The 25,079-nt window shown below is 40.3% G+C and overlaps 1 protein-coding gene and 1 long non-coding RNA gene across 7 annotated transcripts in view; one reads left to right on the top strand and one right to left on the bottom strand.

Moving 5' to 3' along the window:
• The first annotated feature begins 818 nt into the window (after positions 1-818).
• LOC143499392 (uncharacterized) lies at positions 819-22,337 on the top strand. The gene is made up of 3 exons (XR_013126060.1): positions 819-1,069; positions 12,871-12,969; positions 19,401-22,337. It is a non-coding gene; the product is annotated as an uncharacterized LOC143499392 (long non-coding RNA).
• Positions 20,582-25,079, bottom strand: part of kcnj5 (potassium inwardly rectifying channel subfamily J member 5) — a 30,849-nt gene continuing 26,351 nt past the window's right edge. For all 6 annotated transcript variants that reach the window (XM_076994011.1, XM_076994009.1, XM_076994006.1 and 3 more), the window contains one exon: positions 20,582-24,152. In XM_076994011.1, the coding sequence (XP_076850126.1) occupies positions 23,818-24,152 (335 nt within the window). In that variant the 3' untranslated portion in view covers positions 20,582-23,817. The remainder of the gene's footprint in view (positions 24,153-25,079) is intronic.

Below are 25,079 nucleotides of genomic sequence, written 5' to 3'. Positions count from 1 at the left end.
CAAAAGCAAGGTAAAAATTTGTCAACACAGAAATCTGGCTATTGATGTGGTAAATATTGTGCAGGGAAACAACAAGGTTTTTATTACTAAGGAATTAATATTTGGGAAACTGTTAAAAAAGCTTATTTAATCCACCAGTGGTAAAAAACAGGAAATCTGAGCTTTGATGTGTTTTCACAAATGTGAGAAATGTTTCACAAGTCTAGATGCACTGTAAATGCATTGCTCCTTATGTGTACTTCACTATAGACCTGAACTCTAGGTCATGTTATTTAACAGTGAGCCACATGTATTCTGGTCCACCAATGCAAAATATAGGAAATCTGAGGTTTGATTTGTTTTCACAGATGTGATAAATATTTCCCACTACAGATGCACATGAAATGCATTGCTCCTTAAGTGTACTTGATAGGTGTCAATTCCAGGTTCAGAGATTAAAAGTCCTCACCAAGATTTTGCTCAGGCTTCCTGGATTGTGTTGATTCCACTAATTTTACCTGGATTGCTAATTAGAAAATCTAGCAAGCTTGAGCAAAATCCTGGTGAGGACTTTTAATCTCTGAACCTGAAATTGACACCACTAGTACTTGATCATAGGCCTGAAATGGGGGGTTGCAAAATATGGGAAATTGGAGCTTTGATGTGTTTTCACAAATGTGATAAATGTTTCACAAGTCCAGATGCACATGAAATACATTGCTCCTTCTCTGTAGTTGATACCTTTGTGTTTATAGGTTCACATGTTCAGTTGCACATGTTTCAAAGTTGTACTAACCCATGACTTTTATTTTGAAAATACGTCTTAGCACTGAAGCGCTTACCGACTAACATGAACTAGATGTGATATTTTCGCACCTTCTAAATCTATGTTTATTGAAAGCCATTGTGTGGGTATAAATTCAAAATATATAGGAATTGCATAATAGGTATTTATAGCATACAGTATCTGTTTTTTTAATAACGAGCCCATTTTTTCGTGAATATCTGGCGAATACAGACCACTGAGCCAACTTTACCGCGGTCGGTAACCTGATATGTTTAGAAGACATTTGAAGTACCGTAATTAAACGTGAGTATTTTTAATTAATGCTTTTATTTAATAGTTTAAACAAATACTAACATAAGTAAATGAATATGCATAAGTAAATGAATATGATAAATTTTAGACTACTGCTTATTCAGAGTGAAGGAAGCCGTTTTATGTGGTTGCTAAAATATGTAACGTTATATATGATGCTCGTAGTTTATTCTTTCGGTTCTTAGCACTCGTATGTTGGATATGGTTATTTACAGTGTTAGGCCAGTTCACACTAAAATGAGAAAGTTCAGTTCACACTCCTGAAAATGAACTAGTTCACGTTCATAGTTGATTTTCTAAATGAAGAACGTAATCAGTACAAGCCTGTCCCTCTTCTTGTTGGGAAACGAAGGCAGCTGGTCCTTCACTATATGCTGGTGGGCACAATTTGTGGTGGTTTTTTCATCTGACTCCACACGTGTGTTCATAAAATGTATTTAAATATTCAAACAAACCGGCGTCAGTAGTGTGTCCTGTACGCTAGCAGTGGACATGTTGGGTTGTGTTTACGGAAGCGGCGTGCAGTAAAACGTGAGCGAGAGTGAACGGCGCTTGGGTTCACGTTCATTGTTTATATACGGAACGGTTCAAGTTCCGGATTCACAAAAATATGAACGCATTGTGTACAGCACTGCGGGTAGAGGTTGAGTCCTACATTTGGAGAGATCAGACCAGACCAAAGGTAATGGTGAATGATGCCTTCATTTTGGAAAGTTGGTAGTTTGGGTTCTGTATGTAATGACTAATTAGTCTCTCATTATAGGGACCGACACTCAAAAATATTTAGGTTTTTTTCATTTGTTATGTTGCAGTCTTGTTTTCTGTTTTCTTCTACATGGTTTATTATTATTATTATTGTTATTATTATTATTATTATTATTATTATTATTATTATTATTATTATTATTATTATTGTATGACTGTTGTTGTTGTTAACAGAGCAGGTGCAGCGTACGTTGCATGGTCCAGTATTTTAAAAGTGAAATTCTAAGTTGCTGTAGGCTATTGTATTTGTTTAATATCTACTGTGAGGTATTGGATGTGACAGAACATAACAGAAATTGTGATGAAAATTGTGATGTAGCCTACATTGTATTTTAAACATGTAGCACCTGAGTAGATAGTTTAGAGTGAACTTGGCTACATTTAATTACATTATGTATTTATTATTATGCCATTACTTTGTTTTGCTTCTTATCTGCCCAAGTTAGTCCGGTGAACTGGGTAAATAAATGTGATGTGTTTTATAGGGTCAGGATCGTTGCAGCAAATTCTGGGCCCTGTACACTCTCAATGTCAGTGGGTCCCTATAAATGCCATTAAACGAGGCACATGAGCAAAATGGGCCCCTCTCCCTACTCGGTCCCTGGGCCACTACCACACCCATGTATAGGGTTGCCATCTGACTTATCCATTAGTGGGTAGGTGCCTGAGCGGGTAAGAGCAATTACAGGTTACCTGAATTCCTGTGGAAGAATTGCTGTAGTCTGGACTTCTTCGCTGTTTAGACCTCATTTAGGTCTGGTACTCCTGACCCCGCCTAGGGGCCACATGTGTTAAATGCAGTCGTCAATCGCAAAGGTTTTGCAGGCATGCAGGAATCTAAATTAACTTGGCATATGACTTATGCCCAAAAGATGAGCAGGCTATATATAAAAACACAGATACAAATAGCCTCAAACAACTCAAATCAAGATTAAATCAACTCAAATCAACCAACTTCAAGTCAAATCAACTCGCATTGTTTCAGCATTAGCAAAAATGTAATTGGTCAGTTAGTTGTGGTCTGTACATTACTTTATGTTTACTGGGATTCAAGTGCTTTTATTTACCCTTTTTATATTTGATCCAGTGTGCAGTCTTCAAAATTCTCCTAACCTTTGTAATGCATTCATAAATATAACAGAAGTGCAGAAGCCTGTCAAGACTGAATGCTTATTCTGCGCTCAGCTTGAGGTTGATTGATGGTCCAAAGTTTGGCCTCTATAACAAATATAAATCTTTAGCTTTCAGTGCCTGACTGAGAAAGTCATGAAAGTGACTATAATTCCAAGCAATAACTATGGAACTGGATAAGTAAGAATAGAATATTTTTGACTACACAGTAGCTACAAGCAGTTAGTCTCAGTGTGAGAAAGTGAGAAAACAATACTTTAAGTGTGAATTTTAGTTAAGACACTTTAATAACTAATTAAATTTAATCAATTACTTAACAAATAAGCCTTGTGTTCAAGCAATTATTGTTGACCACTATTTTGTAGTTTATGAGGAATGTCTCGCATTGAGCTGCTACTGTAACTGTAGGGTGACAGTGTCTGTTGGTAGGCCGCCATTACCTTACAGACTGCCAGCAGAGGATGCTAAAGAGATAAACTTTGTCCTTTTGACTGTGGATCTGGTGGTATAAGACATAATCTATTATTTAATGTCCCTACAATGAAGATCTAAACTAAATGAGGATGTTTATTATAATAATAACCTCAGATCACAACACATAAATATAACAATTGACTGATGGTATAATATATAGTTCAATAAATGTTCAATACAAAAAAGAAAATGCTTTAATATACAGATGCATATGTCTTTTTTTATTTTATTTTTTATTTATTAAATGGCCCACCTCCACCCCCCCCCATCTTTGGAGGACAACTTTGTTTTTATGTACAGTTCAAATGACAATTATAACAATTATAACAATATGCAAAGTGATAGTTATTGGGGTTAGGTGGACCAAGAAAAGAGGGGGAGAGAAAGAATAAAAAAGGGAAAAGACAGAAGGGCAGGGAAAAAAATATATAATAATTATTATATATAAAGTATTATATATAAAATAAATAAATAACCCAACCAGCTCGAATGACCACAGCAAAGTAAAGCAGAAAGTGTACCAAAGACATTTAGCACAAATGATGTGATGTATGTGTGAGTGTGTGTTTATGTGTAACCTAGTTGTGCAACATAGGATAAATGTACGGAATGTACTTACCAGCAAGGGTAGAAAGCTGCGACAACATTCCCCCAGAGGCCAGAGGTAGGCAGAGAAAGACCCGGGAATCCCACCCGCCCTCGGCCCCCCCAGGAGCTGTGGAGCCCCAGGGCAGGGCATTCATCCCAACATGACTTCCTCCACACATCCGACCACACCCATATACACTCTTGCGCACATGGGCCTACCCCCAAATGTGCCCACACCCCAATATATACACACATACCCATATATTCCCCCCAACATGTACTCATTCACCTACCTGTATAAAAAGATAGGACAAAGACACACATACCTCCAAACCAACACACCCTCCGCGGCGGGGGCAAATGGCTGGACCAGCAAGGATCGGTAGTAGTTTCCAGGACGCCACCAGCCCGGCCCCACGCCTGCGACCCACCCCCGCCCCGGCAGGGAGCAGGAAACGGGTGAAGGAAGGCCTTCTCACCCCTCCACCCCCAGTGCTGTGTTGTGTGTAAGTGTTGGTGTATATGTATGTGTGGTAGTGTGTGATACTATGGTGCTGTTAAAATTGAGGGGACAGGTGTTGGGACCAACGTGGACAAAGCCCCGGGTTAGAGGTCTGCACTCCCGCAGTAATCCCGCGGGTCCCGCGGGACCCGACAGAATATCTTGCGGCGCGGGACAGAATTTAATTGTTATTGGCGGGAGCGGGAGTTGAATTAGTCCAGGCGATGCGGGAGCGGGACCACATATACGTGTAGAAAAATCCCGCAAATTAATAGTCTAGAAAATTATAATAATAACAACGCAATGATTTCCATGCATAAGGAACAGGACGAAAACAACTAATCATTCAGTAAGTAAGCAATAAACTAATTCAAAATATTGGCTAAGCAACTGATCACGTGAACATGAAGTGTGCGTCATTTTGTCATTTTGTTACAGAAATGGCAGAGACTGTAGACCAGGGGTCGGCAACCTTTGAGACATGGAGTGCCAACTTTAACATGTCCAGTCAATGAGTGTGCCACTATGGCGGCGAGTTTAAATTGTTGACCGAGGAGGGGGGGAGGTGTAAATCGACACAAAAAGTATTATATCGCGATCGATCGCCAAGTTTAAACGCCTCCGCCGTTCGCGCGAGGTGTGCGTGCGGAGTCGCACGCTACGGTCACTCGCGAAAGTATAATCCATTAATATAATAATTTATATTAAAATATATATTTTTGCTGATGCTGGTCCAGCGTGTCGCGTGCCAGTGACTATGCCTCGGTGTGCCAATGGTGGCACGCGTGCCGTAGGTTGCCGACCCCTGCTCTAGACGGTCAACCAGTTTCAGCTGTGGAAAATTCTATTAAAACAGGCGAATACACCACAATTAAGCCAACTACAGGAAAGTCTGATGTATAGAAGTCATATTCCATTGTAATTAATGGAGATGGAAATCGGCTTGTTGTGATACATGTCAGAAAGTGTTGGTGTACGTCACCTAACGGGATGTGTTTGGACTGTGATAAGAAATGGGACAGCGCGATCAATCTCTATATTGCTGTTTTAATAAATACATAAGAAAATTTCAAGTACTAAATCTAATTAATTCAATTCATATTAGGATTGCGGGCGGGGGGCGACAGAAATGTGTATGTGGTGGGCGGGTGCGGGATTAAAACAAGCGATTTTTTGGCCGGTGCGGGCGGGAGCGGGATTAAAACAAGCAGGTGCGGGCGGGAGCGGGATTAAAACAAGCGATTTTTTGGCGGGAGCGGGTCTAAAACAAGCGGGAGCGGGATTAAAAAAGCAGTCCCGCGCAGACCTCTACCCCGGGTCACTGGCCAGCGTTTGTCCACACCGTCCCCTCAAAGGCCCTCAATGTCTAAGGTGCAGTAAAAACTGAGGGACAGACAGTGGTGAGGAGACGGGTGAACCATTGCAGCAGGCCCACCTCGTCAACCTCTGGTTACACGCCTGCCCCCCAGGATCCTAAATGTACAAGGACTGTGTGCATGCGTGCGTGTGTGTATATGTGTGGGAGGTGGGTGGGTGGTAATGCGTAGGTCCAGAGGAAATGGTCCTCTGGAAGAGGAGAGCCAGCTAGCTGGCTCATTGAGCACCGAGCTTCACTGCCCCACCGACTCTAGGCAGGGAGCGGTTGACCCGGGGAGACCGGGCGCGCAGCTCCCTCCATCACCGCATCCAAGCCCAGATCCCCACCACCCCCACCACAGAGAACAGCCGGTCTGGACATCCACATAAACACATATTCTCTTTCGCATACGTATACACCCACACACATTCATCTCTTATATATATCTCACACACATATACACCCACACACCTTGTCCCATATATACAACACACCTATGTAAGCACCCACAGCCATACCAATCGCACATCAAACGACAGCAGACATGCACAGGAATGAAGACAAGCTGGTCTGAGCCCGGAACCCTGCGCCCCCGGCCCGCCCCAGATACCCCCGACAGCCACCGCCCCACCCCCACCAGCCAGGCACCTCAGAGCCCCAAGGCCCAGACCCGATGCCCCGACACAAGGCCGACCGACCCACCCCCCCAGCGGTGCGCCCGCAGCGGCACAGGCCCCCCCGTGTGGGCAGGGTCCCAGCACGGGGTCGGGTGGCCCCAGGCCCCGCCACCCGGCCCCGCAGGGGAGGCCAGCCACCCCCCTTGGGGCCAGCACCCGCACCCCAGAGCCCAGAGGCAGCGCCATCCAAGGACCCTCCCCACCGCCCGCCAGGACAAACACACAAACATCCCAGGTCGGCAGTCCTGGCCCCCCTGCCCAGAAAGTGGCCGGCACGAGCTGTCCCCCCGGAGTCGACCCCCAGCCACCAACCGGCCACCCAGGAGTCGTGGCCCCAGCCAACCACTCCGACTAGCTAATGGAACTGATCAGTGGGACCCAAAGAGAGTTAAATTCTTCCAACTGGTCTTTAGAGGAAGCAGACATTCTCTCCAGACAGATGTGATTGAGTAATAAATTTTTGTAATGAGTAATATGCAGGTCCTTTTTTGCTTTCCAATTGATAAGAATGGTTTTCTTGGCGATGCATAGGGCAGTAAGAACTATGTGTGATGTGTTTGCCTCTATAGCCAGTTCACTGACGTCTCCTAGGATGCACAGTCTGGGTGGCGTTGGGATGTATCATTTAAACCACGTGGACAAGTCTACACATACCTTCTGCCAGAATTCCTGGACAGGCCTACAGTCCCATATAGCATGCATATAGTGATCAATTACATTGCCTGTACAGTGGGTGCATATGTTTGACTGTGCTAGGCCCATTTGGAACATCCTTTGTCCTGTATAATGTGTTCTATGAAGGACTTTGTATTGTATAAGTTGTAAGTTGGGGCTTTTACTTATTTTGAAAATATTTGTGCATACGTCTGTCCAAAAATGTTGATCTGGTTTAATAGCAGTGGCGATTGCTTTAAGACTGCAAGGGAAGCTCAGCTTCCCCTAAAATGTAAAAAAATAAGTGATCAAACATATACTGTTGTGTGTACATGTCATTGACTAAATATGCGCTCAACTTTTGTTCAGAATCAGTTTCTTATCACTGGTAACGACGCAGCTTTCACGGTGCTTTAAACGGTGTGGACGCTGAGCGTCTACAGAGTTCAATAGCGAAGCAAAGAGTTGCAGTGAAACGAAATGAGCTATTGGATAAATGCTGGGCTTTGTCCCGCCCATCGGACGCTCAGCATCTTTGGGGGTCTATGGGGCAGTGGGCTGGCCTCGGCTGGCCCGGACGCTCAGCTTCTGCATGATGATCGGATGATCTGTCTGAGGCCGAATCCCTTTTTGATTGACAGCGAAATGAGCGAATCAGCGATCTTTTGGCGTAAACCTCCGCGGGAGCATTTAATGTAAATTTTTAAAATTGTCATTCTGTTCTGGGTTGAACCGGAGATTTTCCTAATCCTCTTAGCGGCATTTTCTTCGTTAAAAACGACTAGCGACAAATCGAGCTTCTATTTCTGGTGGTTTTTGTTGTAGCTGCTTGTGTTTGGAGACTGACTACTATCACTCAAGCCGAAATTGAGCTTCCCCTCCTTGAAAGACCAGCATCCGCCACTGATTAATAGATAGATCTCGTTCCCATTTGGCTATTGGAAGGGATATTGAATCATCAAATTTTAACAATAATTTATACAGTTTTGATAATAATTTAGGAGTATCTAGATTTAAAAATTCAGTTACCCATGCTGATATTTCTAAATTCAGTTGATTGTGGTTAAATCTCTGTTGAATGATGGATTTTAAAATAATTTTAAGATCTACATTTTTGAGTGAGATGGGGCGATAGCTGGAAGGAAGTGTAGGGTCTTTGCCTGGCTTTAGAAGTACGCTAATGTTAGCAGAATTCATGTCTGGGGACAGTACGTGATCATTTTGAATTTGATTTACCATTTTAAAAAAGGTTTGTTCTAGCACCGACCATAATTCTTTGTAGAATTCTACCGGAAATCCATCTGGTCCTGGAGCTTTGTTATTTGGTAGCTGCTGTAGGACTTCATGTAATTCAGGTAGAGCAAGTGGTGAATCCAGTGCAACAACTTGTTCATTTTCCAGCTTTGGGAGATTTATATTATTAATAAATTCTTCAATAGCTGAATCAGATGGACTAATCTGTGATGTATATAAAGCTTTATAAAACTCTTCAAAAGCTTTATTTATTTGTTGTGGGTCGTGAATAATGCTACCTGTTGAGTTCTTAATAGAAGAGATAGTTGTTTTTTCCTTATTAAGCTTTAACTGATTAGCAAGGAATTTTCCGGATTTATTGCCATGTTCAACATTTTGCCAACGCAGTCTTTGCAGTAAAAATTGCATCTTTTTATCTATTATTTCATTTAATTCCAGTTTGAGTTTTCTCAGCTTGTTCAGTGTGTGTTCTTGTGGTGAGGCAGCATGGGCAGCTTCTAAAGATTTTATTTTTTCTTCCAACTCTAATACCTTTGATGCATATGTCAAGTCATGTAACTTACATGAATAACACAGTCTTTAGAACGATGAATGAAATTTAGACCGATGCAGTTAGTTTATGGAAATGGATACCGGATATTGGATATGCTTAAACCGTTTGTTTTTATTTAAAACTTTTATTACTTGCCACTGTGCAGTACAGTAGGAACAGTATTGTGAAGTGATACCAAAACACCAGTGTTGGGAACGTTACTTTAAAAAAGTAATTAGTTATAGTTACTCACTACTTGTTCAAAAAAGTAACTGAGTTAGTAACTGAATTATTATATAATAAAAGTAACTCGTTACCAGGGAAAGTAACTATTTGCATTACAGTTAAAAGTTATATGCCAATGAATAAGGATTTTTTGAAAAAGCAGTTTTCACAATCAGTTGAAATGAGTAGATCATAAAGGTGTTTAAATTTGACATTTATTGCACATCAACAGACCAGTGCAGGATAAAATCCTTTAAAATCCCAAATCTTTTTTTAAAAAAAAGAAAGTAAATAGTTACACTATTAGGGGTGGGAATCGTTTACTATCTCACGATTCGATTCCGATTTTGGGAGCCACGGTTCAATTCAAAAACGATTTTCGATTCAAAAACGATTTTCGATTCAAAACGATTTTCAATTCAAAAAACGATTTGATTTATAAAAATGTCTGCTTCAGTCTATAAAATTTGCATGATCTACTACAGTCTGCTTTGCAAGACAGAATGACAAATACAGAAAATTAAGAGTCTTTCACATTTAATTAACAAAAATAAAGTGCTTTGGTAAAATAAAATGGTTTTTGTTGTGTTACCAAAATTCTTGAGCTTCATTTTGCGAGCTGTCAGGGCTGGCTCGGATGCAGTGCCCCCAGCCGTTGCTAGGGGCACCAGAGTCAGTCCCAGACTAAACCAGCGTAACCGTACGTTCTCAGCCAGTCTGCTTTCTCTGTGAATGCTTCTCGTTTGAAAGTGTCTCGCCACGTCTCTCTGTTATGCTTTCTCTTTACTTATTCGAATATCTATCTCCTGCGTCGCTTCCTGACCCATCTCAAGATTTCCCAATCCAGTATTTCTTCCTATCCGTTTTGCCTTTATTTTTGGGAAGGGTTTTTGCTGCGGCGTTTTTTGTCAGTTACTTCTGCTGGCGTCTTTGGTTTCGTTTTCACGTTGCATTTATCTGCACTGTTTTTAGTTACTGTTGTTTTGTTTCTTCCTCCCGTCTCACTATGGTTGAGTGTTATTTTTCACGCATTGTATTTTCCGCATTGTTTTTTCCGCATTGTTTTTTGTTTCTATTTACTCTGTGCCCTCACAGTTTTGGTTTCTATTCTCTTGCGCGTTGAGTCTTCCTCGTTGTTTTGTTTGTTCATTCTGGGTCGCTGTGCGCGTTTCCCTCTCGCTACTACATTTGACTAGTGTCAAACATCTTGATCTTGCGAACCGGCACTTGGGTCCACCCTTCTCTATATTATTTCTCACCCTTCTCAATATAAACGCTTCTCTATATTATTTCTCACCCTTCTCAATATAAACGTGCGCACCGTGTTACACAAGCCTTGCACACGAGCTACAGTGTGTCCAGTTCGGTCTTCCCTGGCAATTGGTAAAAACCAAATTGAACCCATATTTTTGCCTTAAATGAAGACCGGACAGGTTGAATATCTCTTTCCTCCATCTGTTTTGAACCTTTTCCGTGCATGAGTGTGTCCCAGAACCTGCTGCGTAAAAACTCGCGTTATTTTGTAATTACATAACGCGAGACTTCATCATGACTTAGAATCGATTTTGGGACATTTAAAATCAATTCTGAATAGTAGTAAATGAGAATCGATTTTTGATATATGAATCGATTTTTTGGCACACCTCTATAAACTATATACAGTAAAGTGCATTTACATCTATCAAATTAAATTAAATTAAATCTGCCTCTTCTCCGTTTGTGTCGTGTGCTTCGGCACGCATGTAAAAACACTGGCTCTGATTGGCTACCATAACGCTGCCTTAGCTTAGTGACTTGTTAAGTTAAACAGGTGTTACACCGAGAGCTGTGACCTATCGAGATCTGTTACTCCTCACTAGCCTGGGCAGGGGTCCGCTCGCATTACTGTTAGTATATCAATATATAGTAACGCCCCACTTTTAATGACCAGTAACGTCAACAGCGTTGTAACGACAGGAAAAGTAATTAATTATATTATCCCGTTACTGACAAAATGACGCTGTTACCTTATTCGCAACACTGCAAAACACACAGGAAACAGCATAGCTAACGAAACCCATAACAGATGGGTTTGATCTGCAGAAGTTTGATCAACAAACAAGTGAGGGCGCTATGTTAATTATAATGTGCTCTGTTAACCACTAGGTAGCATCGTTGTTCCTTCAGTGTCTTTAAATCAGGAAACTGTTCTTCTGTTGTGTGCATCTATTAGAGTAACAAACATCTATTTGTTTGTTACTTGATGTTTCTTTGTCTGTTTGGAATTTGTCAAATTGTCTTCAGCTTCTCTAAGTGATTCCGCTGCTCAGTTTGTGGGTTGTTGATCTCCATCTGAACCACGTAGCCATTTGTATCGGTGTTATGTTAGAATATTACTTGTAAGTATGTTGAATCATATCATAATCAGTACAACTTACATCACAGTTCCTGAGCACATGTCTCTAGAACCAACCCATGTCAATCCACTGCAGTAAACGTGTCACACGGCACTAAACTACTTAGTTTTAGCATTAATTTGGGGTTTATTCAAGCAATCTGATTTTACAGCACAGGGATTCCCCGCCTTACTAATCCAGTTCATCAGGTGTTTTTTGTACCGAGCTGTTAACAGCCATTGTCCAACCTATATATGGACAGCTATATATGGATAAAATAGAGGACAAGGCCCCCAGTAAACGACCCAAAGACACAGTGACAAAAGGAAGGTTCCTGAAAGCAAAGTCTCATCAATGAGCAAACATAAGATTAAGAAATTTACGCTGCAATGGATAAAGAAGCTAAGTGAATATATATTACGTCTAACCTTCAGATTAGTGAGAACCAATGAGTCTAAACAGGAAACATCTAAACCCAGCCCAGCAGGAGAGCACGGGGAAAGTCTGAGGATCTTCAAGTCTTCATGACACTGTTGGAGGGGTCAGTGGCACATGCAGAAGAGTCTGTCTGGCACAGCTGGAGGGCTGTGTGTTGGTCACACTCATCTGGAGGGCTGTGTGTTGGTCACGCTCGTCTGGAGGGCTGTGTGTTGGGGTTTATAAAAAAAAAAAAGAAAATATTAAACATTTCAATTAAAAAATCTTCTCTGAAAGATTTAACCATATGGTACCGACAGAAGGTCTGTGGTTTTTCTCTTTTTAAGGCACCCTGGCCAACAGAGCTCCAGACTCATGCTCACAACTCCTCAAATAGAGTCTGTGTATTGGTTCTCTTTGTGCCTTTTGGAATGGAGTCTGCCTATTGGTCTTCTCTGTGCGTTTTGGAATGGGGTCTGACTATTTGTCCTCTCTCTGCGTTTCGATCTCTGACTGTCTGCTGGATCAGTGGTCAGTCACGAGCCAGCTCTGGCCACAGGGATACGTTCCATGCATGAACACGCACCCTACAGAGGAAAGCAGACTCACCGAGAAATGTCAAAAGTAAAAGAGACAGGTCCTCAATTGAGCTAGTCTGGGGAAATAGTGTATGGTATAAAGAAGAGTCCTGAGACTCTTCCTTAAAATGCACCCCCACTCAAAATTCTCTTAGGTCTTCCTCTGTGATGAGGAAAGGTGATCATATGCTGATGTTCACGTATCTTTTCCACAGTTCTGCACATACGTTTTCACCATGGTTATGTGCACTAATCTTCCACAGGGCTTGAATGGCTGGGCAACATCTCTGAAGTTATGACTGGTTTGTAACCCAGTCATCTTCAGGCTGTGTTGGAAACCCCTCAACACTCCTGTCGGTCTGGTGAGCTTCTACCTGTTATCTGTCTCTATGTTTGGTGTGATTTGTGTGTGTATATGTATCCTACTTCATTTGGCTCTAAATTTGGCTCTAACTTGACCTTTTGACTCAACAGCTAGGGATAGTGTATTCTGCACTTTAAACCAATTGTCACTCATTTTTCCAGTACGCTGAAGCTTTGAGTCACAACCTACATTGTTTTCCTATCACCGTAGCACTCCACTGTACTCATCAACCCTACCCATAAATTCATCCATTTAATTTATGGTTTAGTAACTGCTAGGCCTGTGTTGAAAAAATAGATTTTCCGATTTAGAATCGATTCGCATATGATGATCTGATAATCGATTCGTACGTCCAAAGATCGATTTTTTTTTGTGAACTTTTACCCCCGCCTCGTCACTAAATTCACGCGGGCGTGCTCGGTCTAACTAACTGTAAAACAACATGGCGTCGGACAGTGACGGTAACGACGACACAGGACGCTGCGCGAACGCACATTAAGTAGACAAACCACATAAACCCCATGTGATGACGAGACGAGCCACAGGTGAGACGGATGATCACAAGATGCACCCGCACCCACGGAGATCCACAGACACAGACGAGTAGACGCAGACGACGTTAACACACGCCCAAAAGGGAGGGGTCTGGGACCGTAACATGACAGTTCTGTTCTTATATTCGCACTTTAAAGAAAAATACACGTTTACATTTTATACTTTCAGTTTATTAAGTGTGAGCACTTTTAAAATAAAAATGCATTTGGTAGCTTTTGTGTGAATTCTTAATTATTTCAATCATAATAATAATGCACTGGTTAGTGTCCCAGTAGGAGTCCACTGTTGCAGATATAGACACCTCAAAGATGTCCTCTGTTTATTGTCCTGGATTACCTTTCTTGAAGGTAGATTTATGATTACCCTTTTCACCAGTCTTCCAGCCATCAGTAACTACCAACTACCAGTAACTATTTGCTGATTAATATCGATATAATACTAGTTTTAACATGTTGCTTCTGTACATAGTCAGCTCAAATACATTTTTAATAACACTAAACCCCGAATTGGATTGAATCGGATCGAATCGATTAAATTGGATTAAATCGAAATAAATCGATTCTTAATCTTCAGAATCGGAATCGGATCGATTCTTGGAATTTGAATCAATACCCAGCCCTAGTAACTGCAATCTTAACCTAGTAATGTCCAAAATCATGAATGGTGCCTCATATTCACTACACTTCCATGGGAAGTCCTCCTCAGGGGCTGGACCATTGTGAGCTCACTGAAGGTATGATTGTATCATATCAGATCCTTATTATTACATGTGCTGGAACCACTTCTTATACCCCCAACAGGCTTTTACTTGTTTGCGCCCAAAAAAAAGAGAAATTTTTTTTTTTTGAGCAGTTCCTCACATAGTCATTAGATGGCAGTATATCCTAACCTGAATACCTTGTCCAGCTGGAAGGTTTCTACTCCTAGCTTGTATACACTGCTGTAGTTTTATGCTGTCTGGACTCTAAGACCTTAATGACCTCATACAAGGCTTGATGATTAGCAGATGAGTTAAACAGGATATAGTAGAACAGGGCTGAAGCTAAACCATACTGTGGAGTTCCACAACACTGGGACACCATAGAGTGATTCTTCGTTAAAACCAAAAAAAGGAGAAAACATGTTATACATTTGAGCTGTATCTAAACATTTGGGAAGTGCAACAATATCACACTTAATAATAATATAACACTTAATTTTTGAGATTGTTAGTATTGTAAAAGTATTACACCTGTTCTTATGGATAGGGAAAATACTTTTGTGTTAGTTGTAACATAATTCAAACTGATCAAGCTGACCAGGAATTAGTGTCTTGTCTGTTTTAGTTCCAGTGTAACCTCTGTAATATGGAGGAGGGTGGGGCTGATCGCGTGTGTCTCACCCAGCTAGCGCACCTCACACAGGAAGTGTTTGCCGTTGACACTACAGATTATCTTGGCCTACGCCAATGCTGGTCTTGTCACGACATCACTTGTTTTTTGTGTTTTCTTTGTTTGGGGCCCCGACTCCCACATCTAGACCTCACAAACAAACAGGACTGTGGACTGCTGTGTAAAACTTTCTTAATTTTGTTATTTTTCTCAATATTTTGATCATGCTGCTCTTGTTGTAAATACTGGTGTGGTGGAAACGCAGAGAGACAGAATAGTGTGGAGTAAATTCATGGAGACAGTAGGTGTGGAGTAAATGCTGGGAAACAGTTGTGGAGTGTAGTGTAACTCACCCAAAGTTCATTGAGGTTATTAGAATCTCATTCTTTTTCAGCTGTGACCCTGTCAGGAGAAAGGCAGTCAAGTGATGAGCTCAGAAGTAATTTGCAAAATGGTCTCTGTATGGTGGTTAGGGACAATCGGTGCCAAATACTGAATTCTTAACAACACACTGAAACAACTTCACTGATGACCCAAATACTGTGTGCATTCATCAGTAGTCAATTGGTAAAATGAAGTTCAAATGAACTTTGAAGGTTTATTATATGGTGCTGTTTGTTTCAACCAGTGAGGCTGGCTCTTGGGCAAGAGTAAAGGGTTCATTTGTGTCTGCCTTCCCCAACACCACCATCTCACAGGTTGATTGTTTTATATTAAATCCTTGTACCTTAGAATTTACCAACAAATTCCTCCAACTGTAGACTATATTCCACTGTGGATGACCTGTAGGCTATATTCCTCTGTGGATGACCTGTAGGCTGTATTCCACTGTGAATTACCTGCAGGCTGTATTCCACTGTGGATGACGTATGTGGATGGAATGTTGAAAATGTCAGGATTGTGTGTCAAGAAAATGTCTTATGGTTGTTATCACGAACCTTCCCAGAGGCTGCTAAATCACTGTGTACGCTGCGATAATCACTTTATTTCATGTGGGTCTGTTTGTCTTGTAACACTTAGAACTGAGCACCTCTAAAAAACTTTTAGCACGCTATTACATGGAAAAAAAAATTCTCATGACCTGTTGAATGTCCTGGTACAGAGACAGAATGCCTATACAGAACAGACTGTACAAGTCAGTATTTAAAAATCCAGAATGAGTAATTCACCAAAAAAGATGACATTTCAGTTGGTTTGAAGTATGAAAAATAGAAATACTTTTATTCTCTTGTAACTTAAATTTATTTAAACTTTGCATGTACCCAGTTTGGTTAACTTGAACAAAGTTTAACTTAACTGTCACTTATTAAATTTCTTGTGTGCTGTTTTTATGTACTTTGACGTATGTTTTGTTTTGACTTTTAAAAGAAGTAAAATTTGAGTTCATCAATCTTGAAATTATATGTATCTTTAAATTGTTACGTATCTTTCGATTATTATTTCTGTCAATTATCATTACACTTTGAATTTGGTACTGTACCTCAAAATGGCAGCTCAGACTCTGTTTTTAAATTAAAAAAGTAATTTAACAATGTGTTCAGATGGATTAAAATTTTTGTTTAGGTAGAGTACTTTTAAATGATATTTCTGCAAAACTATATCTGTACAAATTCATTTGGCTTGGTTTTCCTTAATTTTAATATGCCAGTCACTGTGATGGGAAAAGTCAAAATTTGCATTATTCTATATATCTATTATGTAAAATACAATGGAAACTTTTACAGTTCACAGAACAATATCCTGCCACAACTTGACATAGGCAGTGGAAAAAGCGCAAGTAGATTTAAAGATCAAATGGATTTCTGGTCAGGTAGGCTTCAATATAAAATAGGTCACCTTTTAAATTATTCTATAGTCCCCTGATAACTTGGTAATATATATAATTATTGCACTTATTTGTAAATGGACATTTTACTAGCCGTTTTCAAATATTTTCTTTTGTAATAGTAGTGGCATGAACACATAAGGAGGTTGTGTGTGAGTGGGCATTTTTCCTTACACAACCGAGCAGAGATGAACCTGCCTCACCTCTGGAGCTCACACCTTTGCTCCCTGTATGACTCTACAGCAGGGGTTCTTAACCTGGGGGTCGCGACCCCCCTGGGGGTCGCGACGTACTTCCAAGGGGGTCGCGAATGTGACACAAAATAAGGTGTTTTCTGAGTTAAATGTGCGACGAATCAGGTTCGGAGCTAAATTTTGTTGTTCTTTACTCAGCCTGGACAAGCGTAGCCACAACGTGCATGCGCGAACCTGAATCAAGACTCAGAATGAGGCAGGTTGATTCAGTAAAGTTTATTGAATCAAACTGCCTCATTGTGGCTCCGCTCGTCCAGGCTGGATTAACATGGAGCGTTTTGTAGAACGTCGAACTGAAAGTGGGGATGCAAAACGCCCACTTCCAGGAACTTCAGAACAGAAAAAAACGAAGAAAGTGAGAAAATATGAAAAGTACTTAGAATATGGATTTACGCAGACAAGCGAAGGAGGGGATGCACGACCGCAGTGTGTTCAGGGTTGCCAACTTTTCAAGATCGCCTGGAGTGAGATTTGAACCTGGAGGGGGTGGCGAGTGTAAATTGTTACCGGGCGGGTGTACAATGGACACAAATTAAGTGTTATATCGCGATCGATCGATCACCGGTGATTGGTGCCAGAGCGAACTAGTAACTCATTGAATCATAGATATGGATCAGAGGTAAATAAACTAGTTTTTTTTCGCCGTGAGAAATCGGATGTGTGGCGTGAGAGCGTGTGAAAATAGTCAAATTCGTGTGTCTCAGGCTCAATGCGTGAGAGTTGGCAACCCTGGTGTCTTGTTTGTGGCGAAGTGCTAGCCAAGGAAAGTCTCAGGCCCTCCAAGTTGCTACGCCATTTGCAGACGAAGCATTCGAGTTTGCAATCAAAAGCTGTGGAGTGTTTAGAACGTAAACGGGGGGGGGGGGGGGGGGGGGGGGGGGGGGGGGGGGGGGTCGCGAAATTTACCGGAGCCTAAAAGGGGGTCGCACAGTGAAAAAGGTTAAGAACCCCTGCTCTACAGTATGATGGGGGTGGGGGCATGTCTGCTCCATCTTGCACAGCTGAGTTCAGCTGTACGTTTTCCACTGCGACATTCCACAGTGGAATAAAGCCTACAGTTGTACTGGACGAATTTGTGGGTAAACTTTGCAACACAACAATGACATGTACGATAATCCCCTGCAGGCCATTGAGGTGGGGACGAGGGTTTTTGAGCAGGAAAGAAATGTTTGTGGACAGACCCAAACAACCTGCTTCCCATAGCAGAACCATCTTGGATGAGCGAAACCTCAAGAGAAAGCTGGAGGCCTTATGGCATGGCACTATTTTTTAAAGTCTATCTGTGAACCACAGCACCTTTCTGCAAACCAAAATGCCGTCCAGGGACATTGGATCTAAAAAAAAATCCAAAAAAGCCCTTCAGTGTACCTGCGGTATAATAATTTTTATACAGAAGCAAACGGTAGTATTTCCTCTCTGGATCAAAACATTTGAGTGAACATTTTAATGTAAATGCAATGGAGTAAATTAATTTCAGTGAAACAAATTGGCTATTGATAAATGTCATTCATAAGATGGAGAAGGTAGAGACATTTCAGTAATTTTGTAGTTTGCTCGTTGATTAAACATTGCACACTCAGTGCTTCTTTGTATTTGCAACAACAATAAAACAGCTATTTAATATCAACACAAGCCTATATATCTTGTAGGCTTCACTAAATGAAACCTTATCAAAATGCAACTGGCAAAATTATCATTTCACAAAAGAGGCTTCAAGTCCATGAGACATTGGAAATTTTGTTACATATATATATTTTTGTACCATTAGTAGAGGGGTGACGATAGCAATCGGCATCAAAGATGCTTAAGTCTCACCAAGAGGAGGCTACATCCCTGATCTTAGTAACAAACCCTCTGTTGTTGTCTCATCATTGCTTGTAGATGCAGGGACACAGGCCAACAACAAAAAAACACCACTTAGATAAATGCAATAACATAAAAATGAAAGAGAACTGTTGCTGAGATATTAGGAGCCACCATGTGTACAGTGTCTATATCAGGACTGATGTTTGAACATAAAGATTAAATCCGGTCTCATTATTATCGAAATGATTATGGAACACACAGTTCACATATTAATGCATATATATTATATTTCCCCTGTTCACCATGTTATTCACTTATGAGACTAATGTCACATCTTTTATTCTTATTAGTGTAATGTACCGTACATGTATTAATCTGGTTATTGTTACTACTAAATGGATTACCTCCTCAGCTCCAGTATGGTGAGTTAAGGAAGCCTGGTAATTCATAGATGGCTTTGGAAGAGTGAAAACTATTGAAATGCCTTAACTAATATATCCTGACAAACCAATTCTTCTTTATTCATAAATTATGTACCTGCAGGAAAGGTATACACTATCCTGTGTCTGTTGATATGTAATTTAACTTTTTCTTTCTTTGCCATGCTTCTGTGTCTTAGTTGTTGAATTTCTATTTTGGACCTCAAAATACCACGTATTCCTGCCGGCACCAGTGGACAGCCATCCGAGCCTGGAAGACTCTCGTCCTGAGTATGGTGCCTTCATTCATCATGCCGCTTTGATGCCGTTTGCAGTTATTATTATTTAAACTCCAACCAAAGTAGCGTGACACATACATTTTATTTATATAGCCCATTCTTAGCTTACATTTCAGACCTAGCTTTCATCTTATTTTATCATAGATGTAAGACACGCCAGTATCTTCCATTTAATAGTTTCATCCATAAGGCATTTTCCTCCATTTTCATTCATTTTTATCATTGTTGCTTTTGGATTGATTAACATTGGTTTAAATTGTCTGTGAAGGTTTCTCTTTCATAGTTAGTTTAACTTCAGTTGGTTTGTCTTTCCTCTGATTCATGTGGACTGTTTGAGCAAACTCCCATGCACCCTCTAGGACCTTCACAAGGGTGAAAAGCTGGTCCAGTGTTCCACGACCTGGACTGAACCCGCAATGTTACTCTTGTAACTGAGATTTGACTATTGACCAAACTCTATTCTCCAGAACCCCTGCATAGACTTTAACGGAGAGGCTGAGGAGTGTGAGCATCTGAAAGTTGGATCACAACCTCCGATCCCCTTTCATAAAAAGGCTGGTTCTTGGCACATGGTACGCTCAAATCTAGTTTGGCTAGTTTGGATAATATATTACTCGTAGTCTCTTGAACATTCCTGGTACCAGCATCCACATTAACCTCATCCATTGTGTTTAATCTATCGTTTTTAGCTTGTAATCACTGTACCCGTCCAGTCAAAACCCTAATCTTTTCCTTCATATCAGGAGTGGTGAAAGACATTGCAACCCCCTAAAAAAACAAATCAAGCAAACAAATCAAATGACCAAAGCCACTCCAACACATCACAACAATCAGTCCTATTGGCAGTCCTTTGGTAGCATTCTCCAGGATCAGGTGGTCCATAGTCTCACTGGGTCTTTTGACGATAACCATCATTCCTCCTCTGACCTTCTCTCTGCTGATGTGACTAAATGCCCAATAAACACCTCTAACAATAAATATACTAAAAAATCCATAACTCAGTGCTCATATCCTCCATGTCAGCACTCGGATCCTGCGGACTATGTCAAATGTGGGCCCCGGTTGCATTTTAAGATAGTTACTCCTATAGTAACCACATACACTACTCAGTAAAGCACGCAGGGTTGGTATGAGGCATCCACTGAAATAACCCAGTAAACAAGGACTGTGTAGCACTTCTTTAATCAGGTAATAACTATAAATTATAGTAGATGTTTAAGAACAAAGGTGTACAGGCCCAAATATTAAACAATACCCATTTGGATCACTGGTGAATATCTGGTTACATTACAACATTACAATGTCAGACAATAAAATAGCTTCATCTGGGTCAGAAAAACCTCAGAATTAAAATAGTTTAGACACATTAGTTTTTGATGTTTAAAATTAAAAACTGCCCTGACAGATACCTGACCATCCCACCATTTAACCATTCCGGGCATACTCCACCTGAAGGTTGTTTGTCCGTCTATATACGTCTTGTCTTTGGATGATGTCACGGATTTTGTGTTAGTGCACTTTATTCATTAAATCCTCCATTTTCCCTGAGGCTGGTATGATCGCTTCCTTCTTTTTGTGCACTCCCTCACCCATCACACCAGCCCTACAATTATCTTAATTGTCTTTATTAATGGCACCAAATAAACAGTGAAGGAATTTAGGTAACCTTGAGTCTAAAACCAACTTCCTAAATACACTACTTAGGTTTAGGCAAAGGCAAATTATGCAATGAAAATAAAAAAAAAGTAACAGTGAGATAAACAGTGGCTATTATCACTGACTGTACTATTCAATCCAATTAGCAGCAACTGGTAGAGGACAGAACTTAACCTTGCTGCATTGCATTTTCAAATATCCCCGCATGCTCTGCCACGCAGCATCCACACACACACACACTGCAGATTTTCTGGAGCTCCCAAGCTCAGTGCACCAAAATGTGGCTTCCACACTCACAGTCCCAGCTGGCTAGTTGGCTAGCAACTACCACATCCTTGCAGTTCTCTTCTGTTAAAATATGAATAAAACCTACCACACAGTTGTTTTAAAGTGTAAAATTATGCTTGCTTCCTCAACCAAAGCTTGTGTTTGCCACCACAAATCCAAATGCTACTTTGCAGCTATCATACAAGAATATGCGCTGAAAAGCCATGATAAGCCAGACTGCTGCCATCAAAGTAAAGGTCCCGAACACACCATTAATCTATAATGGAGGCATAAAAAGATCTATACATAGGATGCCGCATTCAAAATGAAATGTACCCCACATACAGCACCACTACCTGCTGCAGTTCCCTTAATTTTTTTGAGCAATGTAGTTTAGTGCACTTTAATGACGGATCCATTCCTCATCTTAGCTAGGCTTAATGTTGGTAATATTTATCATATGATTATTGACAAATATCATATATCTTGCAAGATAAATCAAGTTGCAAGTTATGTATTATGCATTGTTCAACATTTTAATTAAGCTTCGTGCCTTATTAAGTAATGATGACTATAAAGTAAAGGAAATGTATGGACCTTGATTTATTTGAGTTCAGCTTGAAAATGGTTTCTGTTTAAATTTAGAGATGTTATATTTATCTTTCTCTTTGGTCTTTTTTATAGCTTTTAAGATTAATATGGATTAAACCAATATGTAGATCAGACAATTTAAAAAGAAATCACAGCTGTGAATATTGAAGAGCAAAAATGTAAAACTGAAAATGTGTTATTTTAACTTGCCATGCTCAAGTTTGGCTTGCTCACTAGGGCTTGGACTTGGACACCTGTAAAGCTGCTTTGTGACAACAGCTGTTGAAGCAAAGTGCTATATAAATAAATTTGATTTTGACTTTGTCATTGTGTCATGTTTCCTTAGTGTTTTAACATCAGGTATACACACTCAAACACACACAACCATCCAGAAAAATACACTGAAAACAGTGAGGTTCTTGAGCTGTAGTAATGTGACCGGTTTATTCCCACACCATACCAATTCATGACATACCAATTAAGGTAAGTTGTGTAATCTAAGGATTATTTGGAATATTTCTTTTAAAAGATTAAGTAGAGTGACTCTGAGTGGCTTGTTGAATATCTTCTAAAATGCAAAGAAAGACAAAGTCTTTACGAAGTCTTGTGAATAAACTTTTTTGCAGATTTATGAACCTATTTTCTTTGTTTAATATGTAGTATTGAAGTGTTTGATCATTTTTACATGCCATAGAAAATACCCTGTATTGCAATCCAAAACTGACAGAGGTGCAGATCTTGCCTGTGAATTGTGATTCACCCAGTTCCTTGGACTGAATGTGAAATGATCTTATAGAACTTCAACTCCACAATAGTGGTGTCAGAGAAAGCAAAATAAAAACAAAAGACATTTCATGAACCAGCAGTGCATGATCTGACCCAGACAATACTGCCTTTTTTTTCAGCTGAGTGCAGATATTCGTGTCTGTCTCTGCTGAGATTGTGCTTGTTTAAATTAAAATCCATTATTTAATTCATTATTTAATCATTAAATGTAATTGACAGTAATCAATTAATCAAACATTCTAAGTTATGATACACATAATGAGAGTCTTTCATTCGAGGTGTGAAGGCAACATTTTATAGTTTAAAGCTGATGTTGAAAATCCTGCAAGTGCACGTTTGGACGATATTTTCCTTCACCGTGACCCGAGTACAATAGGCATTTATCTTCCACTCTTTGTTAAGGTCCAGGCTGGAGATGACAGTTCTGTGGCGTCCAGGGATTTTCCCTGAACACTACCCACATGTAATCATACGATTAAGTGAATTCATGAACACAAAAAAGTCTGCAGTGGAAAGTAGCTCAAAGAAAGATACATGGCATTCCACAGTTATCGCCTCCTTCATGGATGAATGAAAAGTGTGAGAAGCTTAGCTTGAATATTGCATTCTCTTCTCGGTTTAAAGGCATAGGGGTTCTAGAGAACCCGACAGCTATGATTAGCGTAGTTTTACATCAAAAGCAAGTTCTGTCGAATACTCTCAAAAAAGTTATTTTGATCATTCATATTCAATGCAGAAGCACAATATAGGATATTGTACTGTGTATGGCTACATATTAGATTCCCAGGGCACTGTATATTTGTCAGTGATGGGAAAATATATGACTGAAGTACAAAATAAACAGCCCAATGAATGTAAATGACATGAATCTGTATATACTGATGCTCAGGGTATGAATATTTTAATGGCTTTAATCATCAGGCCTCAATATCTGAATCATATCAAGACTCTAGGGATAATGGACTATTGCCTTAGTTACTCTAGAGCACAGTGGGAAGAAAGCTAGCGTAATCATCTGTCAGTGAGAGCGGTTCTCTGGCGGCAGGTTGGCTGAACCATTATTGGTCTCTCCTTCTTTCCCCTGCCTGCTCCTCTGTTGTATGGCGACAAATTCCTGGACCTGCGTCCTGGGTTCAGGACTTGGGACACAGAGGTGTGGGAGCAGAGGGCCCTCCCTCAGGCTGGCCGCCAGCTCTTTTGCACTACAGGAAGGTGTGCTGGTCTGATAGATTTCATGAAAGTTGTTGTAATCCACTTCGTAGAAACCCTTCTCCAAAGAGAGGACAGGAGTGAAGCGGTAGCCCCACAGAACCTCTGAGTCCAGATAGGAGCTGCGTGCCTGACAGGTCATGCCTACACACACACACACACACGCACGCACGCATGCATGCACACAGATGAGCACACACACACACACAAACATACAAGAGTAGAAAAGAGAAGAGAAAGAAAAAAAGTATTCACTAATCAGGTCTACTACAGTCTCCGTATCTGTAGATTGATGGAGAATAAACCTTTGTGCACTGCAGATTTCCATCAGCCCGAACCCAAGTGAAACACAAGAACAGTGAAGAATATATTATGTTGTATTTACAGTGTTGTTAAATCAAGACTACTAGATATGATAGTCTTCTTTTAATTTGAATGTTATGAAAACATTTTTTTAATCATCACTGGAGGAAAAAAAAAACGTATTCTGGTGCTAGTATATCATATTCTAAAACAAAACATGGGTCACTTGTAACCCGAGGTGTGTAAGATTTTATGTTTCATTTTAACTTTGGTATTTTCGTGGATATATACACCCAAAATATTAATATAATTTAATGTTTTTTTACTAAGAAAAAATGTTTTTTGTATTTTAGTGTGCACATTATGCACAGTGATTTGGTTCCCTCTCAAATAAAAAACCTTCAGTGTTAAAAACAATATAGATGATGGCATGAGCAGGTCATAGGGCATGTATGAGCAGGCCATAGGGCATGTATGAGCAGGTCATAGGGCATGTATGAGCAGGTTATGGGGCATGTATGAACATAGTTTGGGTCATGTATGAACAGAGTTATTGGGCATGTATGAAAAGTTTTGGTTAGACATAATTAATTATTGCTATATCAAAAAAAAAAACCAAAATGTATTTATATAGCACTTTTTACAACAGTATATACATATCTATATATAACTTGTAATACTTGTCATAATGACAGTATGAGTTGCTGCTTGTCTCTTGCAGACTACTACAAGTTTGTACCACTGCAGCAGATGTACAGTAAATGTCAG

This window comes from Brachyhypopomus gauderio, chromosome 2 (genome assembly GCF_052324685.1).
Source record: "Brachyhypopomus gauderio isolate BG-103 chromosome 2, BGAUD_0.2, whole genome shotgun sequence".
NCBI lineage: Eukaryota > Metazoa > Chordata > Actinopteri > Gymnotiformes > Hypopomidae > Brachyhypopomus > Brachyhypopomus gauderio.
Note: the sequence above shows the minus strand (reverse complement) of the source record. Positions and strands in the feature narration are given on the sequence as shown.